At 43.9% G+C, this 24,046-nt stretch overlaps 1 protein-coding gene across 2 annotated transcripts in view; it reads right to left on the reverse strand.

Annotated features, from left to right (window-relative positions):
* The window catches only part of TMEM255B (transmembrane protein 255B), a 147,982-nt gene that overhangs the window by 59,792 nt on the left and 64,144 nt on the right, over positions 1-24,046 (reverse strand). For both annotated transcript variants that reach the window (XM_090031686.1, XM_090031685.1), the window contains exon 4: positions 21,727-21,816. In XM_090031686.1, the coding sequence (XP_089887812.1) occupies positions 21,727-21,816 (90 nt within the window). The remainder of the gene's footprint in view (positions 1-21,726; positions 21,817-24,046) is intronic.

Consider the following 24,046-nt stretch of genomic DNA (forward strand, 5'->3'; position numbering starts at 1 on the left):
GGAAGTCACTGTTCCCCCGAGCACCGCCAGGAGTGACCAGGAATAACGATCACAAGCTGGCAGAGGGTAGGTTTAGGTTAGATATCAGGAGGCACTACTTCACGGTCAGGGCAGCTAGGGTCTGGAACCAGCTTCCAAGAGAAGTGGTGCAGGCTCCTACCCTGGGGGTGTTTAAGAGGAGGCTAGATGAACATCTTGCTGGGGTCATTTGACCCCAGTATTCTTTCCTGCCATGGCAGGGGGTCGGACTAGATGATCTGCTCAGGTCCCTTCTGACCCTAGAAACTATGAAACTATGGCCCTGCCTGCTACCAACTACCCGGCCACAGCACAGTGCAACATGGCATGGTGCAGTGCAGGCAAAGCCCTGCTACTCCATATGCCACCAAAACCCCAGCTCCACAAGCCCGGATCCAGCTTGTAGGCAGATAACCTCTTTATCAGTATTATGTGACTCAAAAATTATTATTTGCTTTTAACTCTAAGAGCTTCAGAGAAGGCAGAGCAAATGTGGCTCTCTCAATTCCATAGCTACATTCCATTTCAGTAACAACAAGGCTGCTTTCTGGGCCAGCTCCCCACAGCCCAAAAAGTCCTTTTAACAATAGTAGATAACTGGCCATCTTGAAAGAAATGGTGGGCCACTGGTTAGAATGCTAGTGGGACTCTAAGGAGAGAAAAGTGGAGTAAGAAAAGACTCTTCTAGCCCCTGCAGAACTCCAGTGAAAGGGCCCAGTGCTCTGGTTGCTATGCAGTAGAGCTGCTGATGTATTTTTTTTCTCTGTTGGTCTGGCATCTAATTTAGGCCCCTGGCAGAAGTTACATTTGTCACATATTATATGCAAGTATCACATGACAAACTGTAAGATGCCAGATGTTAAACAAGTTTATACCTAAATAAAATGGCAGATCAACCACAAGGAAGTTGCTCATCGAAACAGCAAATTTTGTGGCATTGAAGTATCCCACAGTAATTTTAATGTGCTCTATGCAAGTAGCCCATGAAAAATTGTAACATGCCAACTGGCCACGCATGTCATGTACTGACTGCCAGGGGCCTAACCCTGCACATTCTGTTAGTGTATTCCATTCAATGTATTCCATCTGCCTTTGTTAACATTGCAGTGAGAAATTTGATTTTAATTTTCTGAACAATGGGGCCTGGATATTGCAGTGATGCAGCCTTAGGAATCCCAAAAATTTAAATAATATAATAGTTTTGTATACTGAAGTCCTAAGCCAAAAACTTGGCTTTAACATAGTATTTTAAGCACATGGTTGATTGATATTACCCACAGCTGTGATGCCAGTTATTCCTTGCTGCAATTATACATTTAATGACTTATTATATTTGATTGCTTACATTGCTTGATGATAGGCTTCACTATGTGAACTGATTGCTGTAGCATGATTAGAACTGCATTGTGTCATGTACACTGCATCACCCTACCTCAAGTGGCACCAAGGCTTTTTACTGTAGTGCTGCTAATGCAGTACACAGATATCTGAAGTACAAAAAACCTTTGCCCTTAACAGTACAACAACTCTGAGTCCTTAAAGCATAAGTCAGGAAAATCAAAGCTATGGTTCCTGGGGGAACCATAACTCTGGAAACTCTTAACTCTTACATGATTAAAACATGGAGCTTCTTGAGGCATTAGTAAATGTTTTCCACATTTATTTTTGTTTTTATTTTATGTCAAAGAGAAGGAAAAGGAATCACTAGTGCACTTACCTGAATAATCACATATCTAAATAAAACGTTCCGTATTTTTCCTTATCATTAGTATTTAATACAACCTGTAAATATACAATGTGCTTAATAGGAAAATACTGTGGGGCCAACCCTTTTGGCAGGTATACTGCAAATTAAAACCCATGCCCCCCCTTAGTGTTACCCTGATTTTCTTCTCCTGCCCAATCTGCTGCTCTGCTTTCTGCTCCCTGCCCTGTGCTCTATGCCCAATTTGCCGCTCAGACAAATTCTCCTCAAATTGGTTATTTGAACATATATGATCCATGTATATGGAAGTTATAATCAATGAAAATGAGAAGCTTAGAATTTAAGTATTATTTTAACTGGAAACTAAATTCTGGTTTCCTTTTATTCATGCACTTCAGCAAAAATATCTATGTATATAAACTGTGCAGGATTTGGACACTTGGAAAAGGGCAAATATAGAGCCCATCTTTAAGAAAGAGAAGGAGGATCCAGAGAACTATAGACCAGTCAGCCTCATGTCAGTCCCCTGAAAAATCATGAAGCAGGTCCTCAAAGAATCCATTTCTAAGCACTTGGAGAAGAAGTTGATTAAGAACAGTCAGCATGTTACTACCAAGGGCAAGTCAGGGCCTAAACAACTGGACTGCCTTCTATGATGAAATGACTGACTCTGTGGATGCGGGAAGAACAGTGGACGTGATATACCTTGACTTTAGCAAGGCTTTTGATGTGGTCTCCCACAACATTCTTGCAAGCAAACTAAGATTTGGATAAATGGAATATAAAGGTGGAAAGAAACCTGTCTGGATTGTCAGGCTCAAAGGGTAGTAATTAATGGCTCGATGTCTAATTGGAAGCCGATATCAAGTGGAGTGCTCCAGGGGCTGGTTTTGTTCAATATCTTCATCAATGACCTATAAGATGGAGTGGAGTACACTCTCAGCAAGCTTGCAGATAATACCAAGCTTGGGGCAGTAGTTGATGTACTGGAGGGTAGGGCTGGGATTCAGAGAGATCTTGACAAATTGGAGGATTGCATCAAAAGAAATCTTATAAGGTCCAATAAAGGTAAGTGCAAAGTCCTGAATTTAGGACAGAGCAATCCCATGCACCAGTACAGGCTGGGTACTGCTTGGCTAAACAGCATTCCTGGAGAAAAGGAACTGGGCATTACAGTGGACAATAAGCTGAATATGAGTCAGCAGTGCACCCTTGCTGAAAAGAAGGCTAGTAGCACGCTGGGCTGCATTAGTAGGAACAATGCCAGAAATCAAGGTAAGCAATTATTCCTTTCTGTTCAGCACTGGTGAGGACACATCTGGAGTACTGTGTCCAGCTTTGGGCCCCCCACTACAGAAGGCATGTGGACAAATTGGAACGAGTCCAACAGAGGGCAACAAAAATGGTTAGGGGACTGAGGCACATGACTTTTGAAGAGCGGCTGAGGGAACTGGGCTTATTTAGTCTAGAGAAGAGTAGACTGAGAGGGGATTTAATAGCAGCCTTCAATTCTCTGAAGGGTGGTTCCAAACAGGATGGAGCCAGACTGTTCTCAGTGGTGGCAGATGACAGAACCAGGGATCCTGGTTTTCTCTGATTTTAAAAAATCCCCAATTTTGATTAAAAGAAAAAATAACCCCAAATTCACATGATTGAAATGCAACACTACTAATATGTAATACCACTAATATGTAAAAAAATTTTTATATATATTAGTGAACTGCCAGTCAAGAATGACGGATGAATTTCAAATAATGCCAGTGCTCACAGTAGCAGGGTAATTGTCTTCTCACAGCAGCCTCACAGTAACCAGGAACCTGGCTCCTGCTTTTCCTCAGCTGGTCCCTCCCTCTGCCCCGCTCCCCCCCCACCCCACTGCGCTGCTGCCCATGCCCTTAAAGAGCATTAGGACTTCTCACAGTAGCCAGGTAATTGTCTTCTAATACCGTGTTTCCCCGAAAATAAGACACTGTCTTATATTTATTTTTCCTCAAGAAGACACACTATGGCTTATTTTCAGGGGATGTCTTATTTTTATTAAGTATAGTACAACAATCTACATTTATTCAAATACAATTAAGTCGTCTTCTTCTGGAACGTAGGTAGGTAGGTGCTGCCTGTGGCAAGGGAGCGTGGGCGGGGCCGGGGGCGGGGCCTCGGCCGGGCAGTCCAGCTCCACAGACAGGTGCCGCACGCGCTCCCACAGCACGGCCGCGCAGGGGCGGGGGCGGCCGCGGTCAAAGTCAGGACACGGACCTCGCACCGGGCCGGCTGTCACGATGCGGCAAATGAGAAGGGCTGCCCGTCTTATTTACCGCTTCGCGCCGGTACACTTAGCCACGCCTATCACTATGTCTTATTTTCGGGGTATGGCTTATATTGCGCAAATACGTAGAAATCCTGCTACAGCTTATTTTATGGGTATGTCTTATTTTCGGGGAAACACGGTAGTTGCTGGAAACCCAACTCCCATATTTCCTCAGTTGACCCCCTGCTCTGCCCCTCCCACTGTGCTGGGCTCCCAGCACCCTTAAAAAACATTACAGACAGACACACACACACACACAAATGGACTAAGTCCTTTATATATTAAAAATAGTAGTGTTCCATTTTAATCACAGAAAAATGTGGATTTGGGGTTACTTTTTTAAACTGAAAATGGGGATTTTTTTTAATCAGAGAAAACCAGGATCCCTGGACATAACTGTGAGAAAGAGAAAGAGTCACTGGGCTACAAAGCACAAGGGCTAAACAAAGGCTCAGTGACCCCACCTCCACAGCCCCAAAGAGCCCGGCAGAAATCTCCCTTACCCAGGTGTTTCTGGAGGGGAGGGGCAGGGAGCTCCAACGCCGGTATAAAGAAGAGCCCGGAACAGGCAAGAGGGGAGAACGTAGAGCCGGGAGGAGCAGGAGCAGGAGCAGGAGCGAGCGACACACGCTGCATGGAACCCTGAGAGCAGGTGGAGAGCCGGTAGGAGACTCTTGCAGAGAGTAAGCCCCACAGAGGCAACTTAGAGCAAGGAGTACTCACCCGGCAGGGCTCAGAATTATTTTGTTACCACACCAGGAGCTGACAGAGCCTGGCAGAGTTTTGTACCGTAATATCCCTAATAGAGGGGCACTATAGATTTTGTGGTACCATAAAGCACATAAAAGTGGCCCAAGTCAAAAATGGTGGTCACAGATGGACCTAATGTGATAAAGAGAATGGTGGCAACCTCAACAAGAGGCTCAGAGACAGCCACCAAAGAGAGGAAAGGGGCAGAAAGGAGGGACTGACTTCCCGAAAGTCAATTTGGTTTGCTCTTGGCTAAAAGCAGTCAAAACAATAACCTAGGCCAGGAGTGCCTGTTTTGTTTTCTTGTTTTCCTGTTTCGATTGGAACAGAGATCACATTGAAAGACCAACTGGCTGATCAGATCCTGGTGTAACGGGTGAGGATGTAGGAGTGGTGGAGCCCTCAGGAATGTAGGACCTTCGCAGGACGACAGTGAGACTACTAATGGGACTACACACACAAGTACTGAACCAACTTCTTTAACAACAAGTCATGGCAGGAGAAATGTGGGGTGCAGATTCCCAATTAGAAACGGTCTCACCCTAGTCAGCTGGCAGGTGGTGTCCTACAGGTCTGCAAGTGACTGAGATACCACACAATAACTAGGAGCAATGGAGGGAAGTTTAAGTTAGATATTAGTCAAAACTTTCTCACATGGAGTACCCCTACCCTCACATGGAGTAAAGCACTGGAACAGACTACTCAGAGAGGTGGTGGAATCTCCATCCTTGGAGGTTTTTAAAACCTAGCTAGACAAAGCTTTGACTGGAATGATCTACTTGAGGATAGTCCCGCTTTGAGCAGGAGGTTGGACTAGATGACCTCCTAAGGTCCCTTCCAACCCTAACTTTCTACGATTCTATGATTTCCTTCTACATGGGTAGCCTCAATTTCCAGTATAGTGAAATATATCCACACAGGTTTTTATTAAGTTAAAGGCTATATTAAAAGAAAGAGATTGAAAGAAATTTGAGTTGGTCTAATAAAAGATATCAGATTTACCCAAAGAACCTTGTCTGCCTATATTAAAAGAAAGTTACTTATGTTACAAAATTAAGTCTTTAAAAGTGTCACAGGTTGGCGTCCCCGGAGGTGGCCACGATACCCCTAGGGCCCCTTGACCGTGCCAATTCGGCCTAATGAGCACCCTCTTTCTCACCTGCCACATCTTGTTGGTAATAATTATGAATAGGGAGGCTATCCTCAAGTTTATGTTGGGCACAGTCCTGCTGGACCCCACTGGACCCTGTGGGTTCTCTGACCCCTTTTAGGTCCCACTCTAAAATGGATGTCTCGGGACACCTTCAGCCTTATGGGCTAGATGTATGGCTCCAAACCACTCCTTAACCATGCCCCAAGCCTTGCAGATGGCATTCACAGTGTCCCTCCGAGGCCTTAGTTTCACTTGACCTCTGATCATTACTGGGCTCCCCACAGTCCTGTCTCTCTCTCTCTCTCTCTTCCTGCACCCCCACTGGTGCTGGGGTCTGTACACCCTGGATACTGTGCCCACACTGGTGCTGGGGCCCCCACACTGTAGTGGGCCCCCAATGAGGCCCCTTCCTTCCCCAATAGCCTCAGCCCAATCCACCAGTAAATAGAAATCAAAATATAAGCCCCTGGGCTATAACATAATGTAAGCAGCTCAGGGTGTGCTCTGCCCCTTTGAATAAATCACTCTTCCCCCAGCACAACATGTCTTGTAGACCAGGGTCTGGTGAGCTCTTGAATCTCTTAACCTTACCAGCAGCAGAAGATGGGCCATCAAGCCTCTCCCCTTAGCTTCCTCTAGGAGAGCTCCTTCCCCCTTAGCTGCTGGCAGAGAACTGATCCTCTAGTCCCAGCCCTGGGGTTTATATATGCCCCAGGCCCTGCCTCTGCCAGTCAGCTGACCGCCTGCAGGTGCAGGCTAATGCCCTCATTCCTGCTGCCCTGGTAAGTTGCAGCTGAGGGGTTCCTGACTGACTGCTATGGCTGTTTCCCTAGCAGTTTCAGCCCTTAAAGGAGCAGGCACCTTAGTACCCTGTGACAGTTAGGAAGAACTAAATGTACTGCTTGCCATGTGGCTACAAATTCTGCGTATTTATGCACTTACCCTGTACATGAAGTGAGGTAGGGATCCTCCAGAAAAAATAGTCAATGATCATACAATTAACTAAGTGCAGCACTTCTATCTTTCAAACACAGTGGGTAAGTACAGACAGTCAAAAAACAAGGCTGAATCAGTTCAATCTTCACAGGTTAGTGTAAGCTGCATACACTGAACCAGTAAGCAACTGAACAGATATTCACTTTTGATTTTGGAAATGCAGCCACATGCCTGCAGTGACCCAGGCCAGAAGCCAGGGCACTAGAGCATGCCTCCTTGCTCCACTGGAGTAGACAGCTTGGGTCAAAGCTAGCCTGCCCACCATGCAAGGTGCGGCTTGTGGGGGCAGTGCTGGGGAACTGTGAGTTAACTTGAATCTGGAAGGTATCTGGGCTAGAAGTTCAATAAAATGATATAACCTAAATCAGTTAAGTCTGATACTACATCTATCCAGGTTTATTTTAAACCAGTTTTGGCCATTATGGAACCGGTTTACATGCACTGAACTTCTGTTGTGTTACAGATTTGAACTGGTTTCCAATTACTTATACCAGTTGATGTGTAATTTCTGTTCTTAGCAAGTAAAATGCTGAACATACCATCCTATAAATGTTACTAGCCATTTGCTGAATCCTATTTGTTTCAATATTGTGCTCAGTGCAGCCAGTGGTGCTCAACCTATGACTCGTTGGTTGAAACTGGCCTGTGGAGCTGTGTGATCCAACCTGTAGGGCTCCCCATGGATTTGGAAATTTGAAAGTGAGGGAGCAGTGGTAGGATCCCACCTGCAGCAGTGGGAGAGCAATAGTAGTGTTAATTACCACAGCTCCCAGAGCCACACCATTTGATATTGTCTCTGCTACCAAATTTACAGACTCATTGGGAGCCAGATGGCATGGCCCAGCACACCAGATCTGCCTACAGTGGGGTCACTCTACAGCTGGATGTGGTGCATGTGGCTGAGCCAGCACACAGGGCTGGGTCAGGGCACCAGATCACACCTGCAGACTGACCCCACACATGGGATCTGACCCATGGGGCTGGACAGGTTAAGCACCACTGCCATAAGCCACTTAAACTCACTCACTAATATTTGCACTTAGAAAGCTCTCAGCTTTCTGCACCTCATTTTTACTCAGAGCCCAGCCCCAAGCTCTGCTCAGCAGTTCCCCCCACAGTAGGACTCCTTACATTGTTACTCAGAGTTCCTCACCCATAACAGAGTCCTTGAACTAGCAAATTAAGGCAAGTTTGCTAATTGACCAATGTGTCTTAGACTTCATAGATTTCATAGACATTAGGGCTGGAAGGGACCTTGGAAGATCATCGAGTCCAGTCCCCCACCCAAAGGGCAGGAAGTCAGCTGGGTCATAGGATCCCAGCAAGATAAGCATCCAATTTGCTCTTGAATGGCAGGCTGTTCCAGACCTTGGGGGCTCGGACAGTAAAGAAATTCTTCCTTATGTCCAGCCTGAAATGGTCTTGTAGTAGTTTATGACTGTTTGACCTCGTCATCCCTTTGGGTGCTCTGGTGAACAAACTTTCCCCCAGATACTGGTGGTCACCCCTGGTAACCTTATAGGTGGCCATCAGATCACCCCTCAGCCTACGCTTTTCCAGGCTAAAGAGCCTCACAGATCACAGCCTGTCATCGTAAGTCTGTTTTCCTGATGATGCCAAACATTCCTTTACTATAAGTTTAATGCAATTTCCTAATTTACTTTAAAATAAGAAAAAAAACTCCACAAATCCTATTATATTCAACTGTAACAAAACCTCCCACAATTTGAACTCTGAACCTTCTGCATTGCAGCACTGAATTGCCACTATACGAGTTACCAAAATATCTACACAAGTTGAAAACAAAATATGGACTACTGAATTCCGCAGAAGGGGTTAACCTCTGGCAAAATGATATGGTACAGTGACAAGAACCTGGCTAAACTCTCTTCCCTTTCCCAATGAGATAGTGGGAGCTCTTATCCTATGTTATGCGGTGCCAGTTGTGGGCTCTGGTGGTCCTGGACTGGCTTGTTCCCTCTAATCAGCCCTAGGGACCTGGGACAGTTGGGCTGCATGCCACATTCAGGGAGGTATGCCTACCATGTGGAACCTAGTGCTTCTTTCATCCCATCATTACTGCTACAGCTGCCCCAGACAGACCCCCCCAAACACTCTACTGCAGTGGGAGCTCACGCCACTATAGCACAGGCCTAGCAGTCCAGAATGTCTGCATTTGGATATTATAGAATCAATGAGTCGGAAGGGACCTAGACAGATCATCGAGTCTGACCCCCCGCCATGGGCAGGAAGGAGCACTGGGGGTGGCAGGGGTCATAAGATCCCAGCCAGGTGCCTATCCAGTCTCCTCTTGAAGATTTCCAGGGAAGGTGAGAGCACCACCTCTCTGGGAAGCCTATTCCAGGCTCTGGCCACCCTTACAGTGAAGTAGTTCTTCTTAATATCTTACCTAAACCTATCCTCCCTCAGCTTGTGGCCATTGTTCCTGATGACTCCAAGGGGGGCCCTGGTGAACACTTTCCCTGAGTCCCTGCTGCTGGCCCCAATAAGGTTGTAGGCAGCCACAAAATCTCCCCTCAGTCTCTTCTTGTATACTGGTACCATGCTAGCATTTCCCACACCCCACAACAGAGAAACAATGATATTTAATTATTTACGATTCAACTAAACCTGAACAGAATTTCAAAGGAACAGGACAGCTAGGCAGGACAGCTTTCTCTCTGCCAATTTGAAGGCTTTCTGCAAACAATGGAATTGTTAGACATTCTCCAAGAAAGGTCTCAAAAATACTTCAAAATAAAAGAAGTGTCAGGCAATTTAAATATAGTGGGTGCCCTACCAGTTACCCCTACACAATTTTAATCTTCCTTATAAGAATTATCATATAATAAAATGTGGTATTAGACTACTCTCTATGGCTGCGATGGACAAGACAAGAAGAAATTATCTCAAATTGCAGCAAAATAAATTTACATTGGAAGATCTTTTTCGCTATGAGGGTGGTTAAGCACTGGAACAGGTTATCCAGAGAGGTTGTAGAAACTTCATCCTTGAATGCTCTTAAAATCAGGTTAGACAGACATTTGACTGGAATATTTCTCTCAGGGATGATCCTGCCTTCAGCAGGTGGTTGGACTAGATGACAGAAAACTAACAATGGTTGACACTGTGGAGACTAAAATTTTTAATGCTTTTTTTGCTTCAGTCTTCACTCAAAAGTGTTAATTTTGATTGAACTGTAACTTATGTAATCTAAGTGATAAGAGAGCAAGAGGTTACTTACAAAAAGTTAGATGTTTTCAAACTACCTTGGACATACAAAATTCTAAAGTTGTTAGGGAATTGGCTAAAGCAATCTCAAAGCCATTAGTGTTTTTTTCAGAGCCATTACTGCTAATCTTTGAGATGTCGTGGCAAATGGATGAATTTACAGAAGGCTGGAAAAGGGCAAACATAATGCTCATCTTTAAAAGTGTGGGGGGGGAAGGATCCACAGTATTATAGATCAGCTAGTATAATTTCAATTTCTAAAAAGTTTTTGAAACTATATAATCAATCTATTTGTAAGCACCAATCCTGGTTTTCTCTGATTTAAAAAAAATTCCCCATTTTTTGGATATAAAAAGTAATCCAAAATCCACATTTTCCATGACTAAAATGAAATACTGCTCTCTGTCTCATATATATATATATGGGGTTACTTGTTTTTAACCAAAAATTGGGGGGGGGGGTTTAAATCACAGAAAACCAGGATCCCTGGCAATCACCTCTATATATGCTATATTTATTTTTTTAAATAAAATTAAAATGTTACATCAGATGTTTGATTTTTAGAATATGATTATGTTTTTTATCTATAAATTGTTAAAATGATATATTCTAAAACATTGTGCGTGCATGGCCATCAACATCTCACCAAAACTTGTGAAGTGGTCCACTAGCTGAAATAACTGCCCACCCCCTGTTTTACATCATCATTAGCAAACTAGAGAAATATGACCTAGAAGAAACTGCTTCAAGGTAAGTAACAACTGGTTGGGAAAATGTACTCACAAGGTAATTATTAATCACTCAAACCAGGAGGATCTATCAAAGGGATCTCTGTAGAGTCTGTCCTGCATTCAATAATATAAATTTTTTTCATTATGACTTGGGTAAAGGAATAGATAATATGTTTATTAAAATTTGAGGTGATACAAAGCTAGGAGGGGTTGCAGGTATTTTGGAGGATAGAATTAGAATTCAATTTCATCATAAGTAGGAGAAATTGTCTAACATAAGAGGCAATTCAATAAATACAAGCAGAAATCATTGTACTCAGGTAAGAATAATCAATAGTACAAAACAGGCAACAGTTCCACAGAAAAGGACCCAGAGTCATAATGGATCCATTATTGAACATGAGCCAACAATTTAGTGAGAAGTGCCAGTATCATTCTAGAACAACTGCGATTGTGAAATAATTCTTCCAATCTACATAGCACTGATAAGGCTGAAGCACTGTCCAGTTTTGGGCACTGTACTTCAAGAAGAGATGTGGACTAATTCCAGAGAATGCAGATGAGAGTCACAAATACAATGCAACTCTATGATGGGTAGGGAAAGACTGAAAGAATTTGGCTTGTCCAATATAGAAAGAAGATTGAGGGGAGACATAAAAACAGTGTTCAAATGGTTACCGTAAAGAGTAAGGTATAAACAATTTTCCCTACTTTCATTGGGAAGGGCAAGAAGCATGGGGTTTAAACTACAACTAGGGAGATTTACGGTTCAATATTAAGTCCAGCCTGTCAGCATCAGGGGTGGAGACACTAGCCAGCGGGTCAGTCAGGCTAATCCCACCAGGACCCACACCAATGCTGGTTCACCCCTGGTGAAAGGGGTTGACTGAGCACGATCAAACCATGCAGGTGTCACCTACCTGGTTGGCAAGTGGACAGGGTGTAGGGGAGGCGGAGCCCCATTGAACATCGTGCCCGGACAGTGAGTACTACCATCCCCAGGGGCCCTCAGGAAGAGGATCTCCATGGAACCCCTCCCTTTCATTCAATAACACCAAGTCATGGCAGATGAGTTGAGGGGAGGGGCCCTGCATCAGATGGAGAGTACATCACTCAACGTAGACCCCACCTAAGGTGTCTTTTTGTATCTCACAGTCCAAAAAAGTTTAAGAATTATTGTTCTGGGCTGAACTTCTGCATAATGCAATCCAGAGAATTTCATCTAGTGATTCCTGTACAGACCATAAGTAGGGACCTCCCTACTTTGGGGTGGCTGCCTTCCAATTTCATAGTCCCAGTGTGGCATCAGGTGCCATTTTCAGTGCAGTCCCCCACCCCACATCTCTGATGGGCCAGAGGGCCCCAGAAGTCCTGCCCCTCCCTCCCTGGAGACTGATTGATGGCCCCAAACCAGGGCTTGTAAATGTGGCAATTAATGGCCTCCCAGACTTAATCAAGGGATTAAGCCTGCGGAAGCCATTAATTGCCACATTATTAAGCAGTCTAGGTCATGGTTAATGGCTTCTGTGGGTCTGATCAAGCCTGTGGAAGCCATTAACCATGTCTGAGACTGCTTAATAATAACACGGCAATTAATGGCTTCCCTGAGCTGAATCCCCTGCTGAAGTCCAGGGAAGCCATTAATTGCCAAGTTATTTTTAAGGCATCTAAGCACCTAATTAATATGTAAAATGAAATATCTTATTGAAATAAAGGAATAGACACCATGAATTGTTACAAATACTAACTATACACTTTATTAACTAATACCAACTGCATACACTTTATTAATACCAATTACATAGATTTTATTAAATAAGGGCAACTAAGCATTTAATCAAACTCTAAACTGAAATATCTTATAAAATAAAGCTGTACTATGTGCAATATGAATTGTAACTAATAACAACTATATATACTTTATTAAAGGACATTATAAGAAGTTTACTGGAACTGAATGCTAACCTTAAGACAGGCAGTTCAGGCTATGTATTAAATGCAGGTATGGTGTACCCAGCCACAGCGGCTGGAGACATTCTCTGCCTCTGTGGAGTGAACACTTGTACACACATAGACATGGCACACTTAATGTCCAACAAGTTCATTGGAATGATGAGGCGGCATCTTGCCAGGGTGTAAAGATGTGGAAATCGGTCACAGACAGAGTAGAGTCCCAGAACACAGGCACAGACATAGGCATCTGGCAATCTTTGACAAAGTTCATGTAGGCAGCATGTTCACTGTCATGCTGTTTCCCCCATCCTGGTATTGCTTTCAGTAGCTAAGGGTCACAGCTCAGCAGAGACATCTGATTGGGGTCCAAAATATGAACAGCACTAAGGAAGTGGACAGCCCGCTGTCTGAACTGCAGTGGCAGTGACAGGTCATATCTGTAGTAATGGTTCAGCTTTGCAGCTATTGCCTGGAACAGCTCCCTTCTGCACTGGTTTTTAGGAGGACAGCTTGACAGTTCTTGCAATGCTCTGTCTTCAAACCAGCTTATCAAATCCATCAGCTTGTGTGTGTGGTGGATTGCAGCTACTGGCTTTCAAACCAGGTCAGGAGCTCCATGAACCAGGTGGCACTGTCAGCCACAGATGCCACTTGATCTTAAATATTGCCTTGCCCTAAGAGACCGCAAAGCTACAGCATGCGCTATGTGCTGGGTATGATTTCCAGCTCCTTACTCACAATGTGTTGGTAGTGCTGCATATGCTTGGTGTGGTAATGGACCATGCTGAACTAGGAATTCTATTGTGTGAGCACAGGCTCTGGTGGCAGTGGCGAAGTGACAAATGAATCCTCACTTTGACTGGCAACGGACAGCCTGTACCAGATCTTATGAACTGGAAGGAAGGAAGACACCAGGCTATCCACCTGAGGGAACTGCATGTATCTGGTGTCACTTAGTAGGGACAGAATGTGTGCATTGCAGGTGATATGAACAGTGTTAGGCAGCACTCTTTAGAGCACATTGGAGAAAGCCTTGCACATGTATATGGCCTTGTTAGACAAGAATGCTGAATTCTTGTTAAAGTCTACACCATAGTTGACAATTACCTTTGTGATGACTTGGGATACAGTGGAAAAAAACGAGACGTGAGGTGGACTGGCTCAGTTTTAAACACAGGCAGGTCCCAGTCAGTCCAGCTCCCCAGTACAAATAAAATGTGCAGCATGTAGTTGTCCTGAGGGTAGGTGGCTTCACCAGCCACAATGGAAAAGAAATGATACGCTGTCAAAGCAGCCTTTGTGGACTCTACATGCAAAGCAATCATTGCAGGAAGATAGTCCTGGTGAAGCTTGTTGGCACATGGAAAACTGCAAGCATTGGGCATGTTTTGTTTCAAATATTCCCTTAACATGGCGTGATCAAGTTTCTTCAGTGAGATGTTAGCCACCACAAAAACCTCCATGAGGGAAAATGCTGCCTCTCGCCTTGCCAAGCTGCTTTCTGTGGTCCTTTCAAACAGGGAGGACACAGTTGCTTGCTTCTTGTCCTGACCTTCAGCCTCTGCAGCAGCCTTCTTCTTCACATGTGCCTTGAACTCCAAGCAATGATCCATGCTGGTTTTCCTGGACACATCCAGAGTTAAATCGCAGGCAGTACACAAGCGTTTGCCTCGATCTGCACACAAGTTTCCTGCACGATACTGTCTTGCATGGCCCACCGCTGGAACATATCTGGTGGTCTTGGAAGACTTCTTTGTGTTCATCTTTACTCTCTCAGGCAGAAGCAAGCAGACAGGCTGAAGGAGTCTGCCTGCAGGTGCTTTATAAACTGGCACCAAAACCCTCCTGACTTCTGTGGCTGGCCCCTGACTGGCTCCTGGACTGAGCCAATGTCAGGGGCTCAGCCTCCAATTTGCTTTGCTCCCCACCCCCTTCCCAATGCCTCTTCTCTTTCCCCTGTGCTTCTGGAAGCCAGGGCTTCCCATTTTCTATCTGCAGCTCCCTTCCCCCACAACTTGCCAATTTTGCACTTTTTTTACAGGGACCTACTTTTATTTTGCAGTTTCTGCAAAAATCACAAAATCGCCACTTTAGTAGATCCCTATCCATAACTTCTGGCTAAGCAACAGCATACCTTTGAGGGAGACTATCTTTAATTGCTTTAATGTCAAGTGATGGAGAATCTGCCATATCTCTAGCCAAGTTTTTCTCTAGTTAATCGTTAAGTTTTGGGCATACTGTCCAGTTTGAGTTGGGAAAAAGCCTTATGTTTTCCAATGAATTATAAGATGTGAGATGTAGTACTAGTACCTAGCACTTTTGATACATAGAGCACCAGGTTCAAATTTCAGTGTACTTTAATTTCTTGCACTTCAATATTAACAAGTTCTTCAGCAAAATGTTCCTGTATTCTGTTTTTTCTTCTAAAGCATTAAAAAAGTAGCTACAAACTTCAGTGCATCAAAAAAGGAAAAAGCTTGTCTAGAAATTAGGCATTCAACAGATAAACACTGGAAGTGAGCTAGTATTAGGTTTCAATTAGCAATGATTAGTGCTGGCTCCATTAAAAACATCCTATGGTATACACCATGCCATGCTATTATATCAATGAGTCATACAGGATGGAAATGAAATTAAAAGTAATTAGCTATAATTTTGCATCGTATGTCAGTAAGAGAAAGTAAAATGCATTTAGGGCTCCCCTCCAAAAGAGCTTGCTAACTCAATTGGGGTTAGAAATTACTTATTACTTGATTTAAGTTTTCTATTACCAGTTGCCAAGGTAACAAGTTATATTAGAAACAAAATAACGTTATTGTTTTTCCATTAAATGAAAGGCCAACACCATTTACTCATACATTTCAAGTGGTTTCTTTAAAGGATTTACACAGCCTGACTTTAAATGTGGAAGGTTTGTGGATAAAAACTTAACGCTTATGAAAGGTGCTGGCTTGATAACTGAGGAAACTGAAGTCACATTGTTATGCACAAATACAGTGATCCTTATGAAACTGACCAAATGACATGGCCTTGCCAAGATTTTAGCTTCAGCTTTTGTAGAGGGTGTGAGAAAACCCAAGGAAAAAATGTTTGAAATTGCCCTGCCATTTTAGATAATGGCATGAAATCCTTCAATTCTTGCACTTCAAAAGGTACATAACATGACTAAAAGGCCAACAGCACCTTCCTCCACATTGCTGTTCATACTGTATACATAAGCTGCAAAGAACTTCCTACCATCTGCCCACTGCATATGATCTCCCTTCCTGATTCCTTCCCAAAGTTTGCTTACAGTGATATCTGAGACATGCTGTCACTGGGTCTATATGTGAGACTTGCTACATGATTTTCCCTAAAACTTATACCCTGGCCATGGGGCTGACTGCTTGATTATTTCAATCATTAAATTCACTGCTTCTAAAAATGTAATCACCGCTAGCTCTTTCTGACTGCAGTTTGCTGGATCCCAGTATTTAAGAACAGGTAATTGTTAGCACACCTGCTCAATTTCCACCAGCAAACTACCAGTCTTTAATCCTGACAAAAAACTACAGCATAGTTTAGTTCAATGTCTCAAAAGAATCTGAAGGCAAACATGCATCTGAGCTTTGATCTTGTTAGTGTGCATCACTTCCAACTTAAACATTCATCTGACTTTGCCCTAACAGTCTTGGAAAGACAATGTTTTCCTTCAGTTCTACCAAAGTTCACTGTAGTCCAGCAATTGTAGGCTTTACCAAGAGGCAAACGGGTTTTGCGTAGGGCCTGCTAGCAGCAAAAATATGGGCAGTTATTCTAGGTTCTAGGATTGAAGTAGTGTCTCAGGTGAGAACGTGTCTTTTGGAGAGGGGCAGGGTTGTCAGTTAGGGAACAGATCTCTCCCAGGTCTTAGGATGGGCAAGCCTCACTGACTGTTTCTAGTCTCCATTAACTGAGTAAGAAGAGCTCCTCTGCCAATGGGGGGAGGAGATTTGGTGGCCTGCCTAGTACATCTGTTTGTCCAGTCAGGGCTCCAGTCTGCCACTAGGTAACAAGCTGCCTCAAGAAAACATGATTTGCAGATAATAGATTTTATCATTTCCATATCTTGTCTGACATAACATAACTGTACCTCATTCCTAGCTTTGATTTGTTTCACTTGATTCTGGCTCCTTTTTTTTAAAAACGTGAAAAGTGCAGTTGAATGGCCTAATGATGAAATGAACCTTATACAGTGAATTACATCTGCATTATTATTTCTCAAATGCATGAGTACTACTTTAAATCAAGCTACTTTTATTTTAGTGTCTTTCATTTTATAAGTGCTTTGCTGCAGAGCTTTCTATTAGGCAAAGTGTTTTTAAGTGAGTCTTAAATAATTTAAATACATCTTTTCTGATATATCTCCCTTTCTAGGCAGAATTTTGTCAATTTTATGTCCTTTTTAAAAAGCAAAAAGCACAGCAAATTCTTTATTTATCTCACAGCTTTATAAAAGCAAGAGAAAATGGGCAAAAAGAAATATCCTGTATATTTAGATGCAGGCACATACTGGCAAAGATTTATAATGCTTTGATTTGTCTTGTTTCTACCTCTTCCAACTTGAATGAAGTCAGGAATGAAACACAAAAAGGAAATAATTCTCAGTTTGAATAAACAGGAAAGATTATGTTGCATTTGTTGGAGCCCCACTATTTTCTCATCCTTTCTGAGCCAGGCTCCTCTATCATCTCAGTTCTGCCTTTCCTCCCTCCTCAAGCTCTCATACTAAATTTTTTCATCATTGTGGATCATTTAAAGTGTTTGGTTGGTGGTTTTTTGTTTTTTTTTTAATGCTGTGACATTCACCAGCACAGTCCTGCAGAGGTAACTGGAAACGGTAAGTGTCTCTTTATGGGGCTTACAGGTCATTGTAGGATTTCATTGTGGGAAGAAAAGACTGTTCCTTGCCTTGAAGTCCATCTACAGAATGGAAAAGAGATTCAGAATGTCTACCCAGAAGACCTCTAAGGTGGTCAAGGAAGACGTATGCCCTTGCACTGCCTTTCTGGTGGTCTTCCATGTTGGAAAGAATTTTGTGAAAGGCTCCTTTATCAGAAACAGGCCCCTCTTCAAGACCGAGGTGGCACCACAGCCCAACTCCCTCCCAATCCAACAATTCCTGGACATGTTTTTATAGGGAAAAGAGAGAACAATGCCACAGCAGTCCCTCTGAGTTGCCAGGATTTTGCCCTCAGAGGACAGTTTGACCCAAACTCTGTAAGTTATTCCCAAATGATAGTGGCCAAAATTTTAGTTAGGAGCATATTTGCATCTGAATTCTCTTGGCCTTAGCCTGTAAGGAAAAATTTAATGTGTTAATTACTCCTCTCACCAGTAAGGAATATATGGGTAAAATATGGTAAAAGTTCTCTGAACCCCAGCTCCACAGCCCTGCAGCTGTACAAGGGCATGCCAGGATGTAAAAAGGCACACAGATATTTATATTCTGATAAACAGCAGATGCAAATAAACTGTGAGACTTATGCAAGAGATTTTTTTTGTCACATGTAAGAGTATACTTACATACTCATATGATACTACTGTTGGATTTAGATAAGAAAGCAATGCAGTTTCTGAAGTAATTGTACAAGTTGTACATACATGTAGTTTAAAGGCAAGAGAGTGACAAACAAATAGGAAAATGCCTAGAAACTTTACAGGGTTATTATTAGTCTCTGCATTTAAGATTTTGCATACACAGTGCACTCAGATGTTATACTCACATTGTGGCCTGGGCTGTATCAAACTCACCTTCTGGCCCAGGCTAGATCTGGACCTTAGGGATCCTTGCAAACCAGACCCAGCCTAGGGCACAGGCTGGTGGCAGAAGACATTGCAACGATGGTGACAGCTACTGTTGAGGTGGTGGAGCAAGCAGCAGCAGGCTAGGCAGGTATTTCCTCATGGTACAGGCACGCAAGCAACACAAGGACAATTGCGGACTGTAGCCACATTCCTTGCTTGTCTCCCTACTGCAGCCATGTCCACTGGGGCCCCATGCCCACTGGTAGGTTACTGGGCTGGATGGAGCAACTCTGCAGGCCACATCTGATCCATGGGGCCATGTTTAACATTACTGGCTTACACCAATATACATCAAGAACCACCAGTGATACAGTGACAAACCAGCATTATAGGGAATTGTAATAGAGAGCCAGAGGCTCCCTAAGTGGAAAGTGCAGTGGCCTATATTTGCTGTATGGGGCTACAGCAGAGGGTGGGTTGGCCATTAAGCTAAATGGAAATACCTGTGGGTGGCTAAGAAGCCACCTGACCAGAAGGGGCAGTGCTTAGAGGCATATAAAACCAGTGCCTAGAGCAAGGAAGGCAGTCTGGTGCCAAGAGATACCAGGCCTGGGGCCCTGAAGCTGAGGTCTGAGGCAGTGGACTTCGGATGAGGGAGCACAGCCAGAGAAAGGAGGCCAGTGCTGGGAAGGCTGAAGCCCCAAGAATGGTTTGAGGCATCAGGGGGATAAGTCTTGTGGTAGGGCTGGGGCAGTCCCACTGAGTTACCTCTACAAGGCATGGGCATGGCTATAGGGGTAGACAGAGGCCACAATTATTGCCTCTAAAGTGACCTATGTCCTAAAGCATAGATAAGGTCAGAAGGACTATTATTTAGCACCAGAGGGGTGCAACAGATGCTAGCTAGGCACACAGGGCAAAAGATAGCAGAAGGACTGAGCTTGCTTTGGGACCCTGAGGCAGCCTCTCTAAGTATTACAAAATACATCAAAGGGTGGCAGGCAAGGTAGAAAAGGGAGTTGTCACATGCATACCATAATGGTGGCATCGATGCGTGAGGCACCAAGATGGCCAACCCCGCCCTTCTTCCTCGCAACCATCACAAAAGGGTAAAACAAACGCTGCCATACCACTACTTTCATTATCAGAGCATCACCAACATAGGTTGCAACGCCAAATAAGGCCGGGACACAGAACCCTGAGAGGTAATAGGTGAAAACAGCCAGCTCACCGTTGAGCGCGTCACCTGAGTGATATAAGGGAGCACACAGCCGCACCCAAGCGAGGTCATTCATCACCCGCTTTGATTATCACAAAGGACGCTAGCCTGATCACCTAGCTTCTGCTCCTGTTTGCGATTAGCAACCGCCAAATGCCTCTTCATTGCCGGCCCGACATGATTAACAGTCTACTTCTCTGCATCTTGTTTCTCTCCTCAACACTCACTGTGAGTAAATAAACCTCTACCTTCAACTACTCTCCATCTCCGTGACTATCACCTCACCGCCAGTCTTTGTGGGCAACGTGAGCTGGACTCACGTTAACCGTCCCATAGAGAGCTAATCGGCCCTTCCAGCCCCGCCGTTCTGGTCCCTTGCGCTGCGATTGGACAGCAGCATGACAGGAGTGTACTCCAAGGAGCTGGAGTTTGACAGGAGTTGCTTGGCCACCTGGGAGTATCATGGCCAACCCTAGGGTCTGGTCATGCTATGGGAATAATATTAGTGGGAGAAGAAAAACAAGTGTCCTGATTCTAATGACAGGGTTCAATTTGTTGATTATGGTAGCACAAAAAGGGGGTATTTCCAATTTTCCTCTAGTTTGCACTGCAAAACTCACTGTACCATGCCACTAGATGTCTCATTCTTTGTACAACACACATACTCTTTTGAAATTGACATTTGATTTAAAGGTCCCTTTCAGTGACACTAAAACAAATGGCCTAATAGTTTCGGGCTCCAAATTATATATGGCTCAATTTTTCATGTGGTTTCATCAATGTAAAATCAGATGAAATGTTACTGAGGGCAAAGAGCTCTGCCACCACTTAAGTGGTATAAATGAGAAGATGCATGGGCCTCTAACATTTTGTAGTAATTAATGTATTATCAAAAATGAGTTTATTATACATTATTAATTATTTAATACATTATGGACATGCTAAAAGCCATGACTTTACACATTCTGTTTCTTAGGTCCCTGGCACATGTTACATGTATGGTGCAAGTACTATGGTTAATTAATTACGATAAATAGTAACAGTGCTACACATACAGCTGCTTTATGGTGCCATGAAATGGTAAACCAGCCACAAAGATACTCCACAAAATGTGGAATGTCTGTGGTTTATTTGTATGGCGCTATAATTGGCATGTGTAGCACCCCAATGACAAAAGTGGGCTGAAGGGGGAAGCAGAGATCCAAAGTTAAGTGAGCAGGGGAGTTGAGGGCCTCCCCCTGCTGGAAACCTGGGAACCCCCATCCCCGGCAGCCTTTCCTGCCTTTCCCCACAGCTCACTGTGGGAACATTTAGCAGCTGGAAGATGGTCAGCTTTTGGCTGTTCATCACTTGTAGGTATCACTTCAGTTCCCTCTGATCCTAATCAAGACTTTTCAGTCTCTCTGTCTTCCTCTCCATCAAATCAATTCACTTTCTTCTGTTGCAGTACCCCACCCCTTTGTTAAATGATCTTGAAGCCTTGGTGCTGTTCAACAGCTTTGTGGATACTAGCACCATGAAATCTGGAACAGGGCAAACCCTGACTTGCTATGAATGGATTTTAGGTGCATCTTGAGATCTGGAAAATTGAATAAAGCTTGGTGAAACCTGAAATGTCCTCAACATTAGTAAGCAGGCACTAGTTAGAGAATCCTTATCATTTCATCATTTAATTTCTCCTCCGTATTTGGAACTCACAGAGATATGAATATATTGCTTGCACCATCACTAAATATTGGCATTGATGGTGTCTCCTATTGGTTTTGTGCCAATAGCAATTGTACGATGGTCAACATATATATTTTCTCAAACAAAAATGGGCTACCTAGTTATGAAAATGGCAAAAGCATTCCAAAGAGACCAACAACAGAAAAATACTGAAAAGACCATACTTACTATATGTCGTGCTGCAAATACTCCATCAACTATTGCACAACAGAAAGCTGCCACCACTCCAAAGCTGATAAAAACGATAGATGCCACTAACTAGAAAGGGAAAGGAAGGTTTAATTATTTGTCAGACATAATCCTCTAAATACAACTATTAAATATATTTTTCTGGCAATCTAGAATGGTATTTTTCATTTGTGTCATCAAGTATAATCATTTCCTTTGTACCACTGCAGAAAAAGTCTTCCTACTATCTGCACTTCAGAACAAACATACAATCTAATCTGTTGAAAGAAGCTTCAATCATTCTATTAAAAATGAAGTATGCAGTAAAAGCTATTAAATTCAATAATCGTTTTTCTTAAATAAACGGTATTAAATAAACCAGCACTGGTCTCTGCGGGAAACATGGCAAAAAGCCACAGTCCTGTTGGCTCAAATAAATCAGTAAATCTTTGAGGCAGCAATTCACCTGCATAAACAGAGAACCAGCTTGTCAATTCTTAGAAAGCTTCTCCAGTCTAATCAGTTTATGATCCATTATCTCAAAGAATAATCTTAGGGTTAATGTTATATTATATACTTTGCTTCTCTTCATGGTTTCCAAGATTTTCCAGACTAGTTCCTCATTTCTTTTGGAAGTAAAAAAACTGAAAAAACCTTTTCCAAATGTTTATACTTGTTCTGAGTACCATCAAATACCACAACTATGAATTAACCCAATATACTACAATCATTTACAGCATCCCATTTATATATAAATGTGACTTCACAGTAGTTTTTAATTATAGAAATGGAAATGTAGGCAAGTCCAGTAAACAACGAGAGATGTGAATGACAGGTAGCTAGCAGAGAAACAAAGAGGATAACAGAAGGAATGATGGTTGTTTGAGCATAGTCAATCTTATGGATTACTAACGTCAATTATTTACATTAAAATTTTTCTTCAACATTTCTTCTCCCTTCACCTCAGTGATACAAACTTATACTAGCTACTTACATCCTTTACACACTATAAGTAGCAGTCTGACTGAAAGGGGCTCACACTACATCAAAATAAGCATGTGCAGGATCTGGTTTTGCAGAAGCAGGAATTAATAGATTCTCTCACTCATATGGAACCCACCAAAGAAAAAATCCTTGAACATTCCCTCCTCCCCACCCATTATAGAAGTTGCTCTCAGCGAGTGAGTCTACACAAGGCACTTTACTGCACAGTAGTATATTTTACTATTCAGTAACTGCATGTGTTTACATGTGCATATGCTTACTGCACTGTAAATGATGCTACTCATGAGTAAATTTGCTACCTGTAAATGCAAGTAGCAAATTTACTCACGAGTAGTAACTGCACGGTACCACATGTAGACACCAACTGGGAGCAAATTTGCTCCCGGTCAGCCCTGCTACTAAAGGGTTAGCCTGAGGCTGGCCCCAGGGCTCTGAGCCTGGAAGCCTCTCCTACTCCAGGGCTGGGCCAATTCTATGGCAGCCCCAGGCCCTTAAAAACCTTCAGCCATTTCAAGCCCTGGGACAAACGCAGGCATCTGAGGCCACTCCAGGTCCCTGCGTCCCCCTGGGCAGGCCGCGGTCTAGCTGTACCAGCCTGCCTACACCTTGTGCTGCTACCTGGCACCGCAGTGCCATGTGGCTGCTAGGCCCATGCTGTCCAGGCCTACAGCCTGCTGCAGGCTCCTGGCCAACCCAGACCCAGCTGAAGGCAACTCCTGGCCACTGGGGCTAGCTCCAGTTGCCTGCAACGAACCCCCAGCAGCCTGTCTGGAGCCTGCAGGTGATGTGGAGCATTGCCTGACCGCACAGCTGCAAGTCCCATGCCATGTCCCTGGGCTGGGTGCTGCAGGCTACTGCCCAGGCCCAGCAACACAGGGACAGCTTAGTGGAGGCTCACCTTGGCATCACCAATGCCAGCGCCCACCACCCGTGGTCCCAGCTGGTTGCATGAGGAAACTGGCACTGTGGAGTGAGGCAGAAGTCCAGTCCCAATTTATGCGAGGCGGGCATTCCAACACCCATGTGTATGAGGGGCTGTCAGACCAGATGCAGGAGCATAGGCATGGCCAGTCAGCATGGCAGTGTCACAGTGGGTCACCATCAGCAACCACAATCACTGGTCGGGGAGTGCTAACAAGTCCATGCCCTTTATGCAGTGATTGACAGAAATCCTTGTGCACTGGGACCCAGGCCTCAGCCATGCCATGTACAGCATCATGGGCAGCCTGCCCGAGCACCTGCCCTGGCATCCATGGTGATACATCACCAGGGGAGGGTCCTCTCAGGGTGCCAGCAGCCCGTCCCACCAAGCTCC

The sequence above is a fragment of the Crocodylus siamensis genome, chromosome 1 (assembly GCF_052110815.1).
Source record: "Crocodylus siamensis isolate JL-2025a chromosome 1, ASM5211081v1, whole genome shotgun sequence".
Taxonomy (NCBI): Eukaryota; Metazoa; Chordata; order Crocodylia; family Crocodylidae; genus Crocodylus; species Crocodylus siamensis.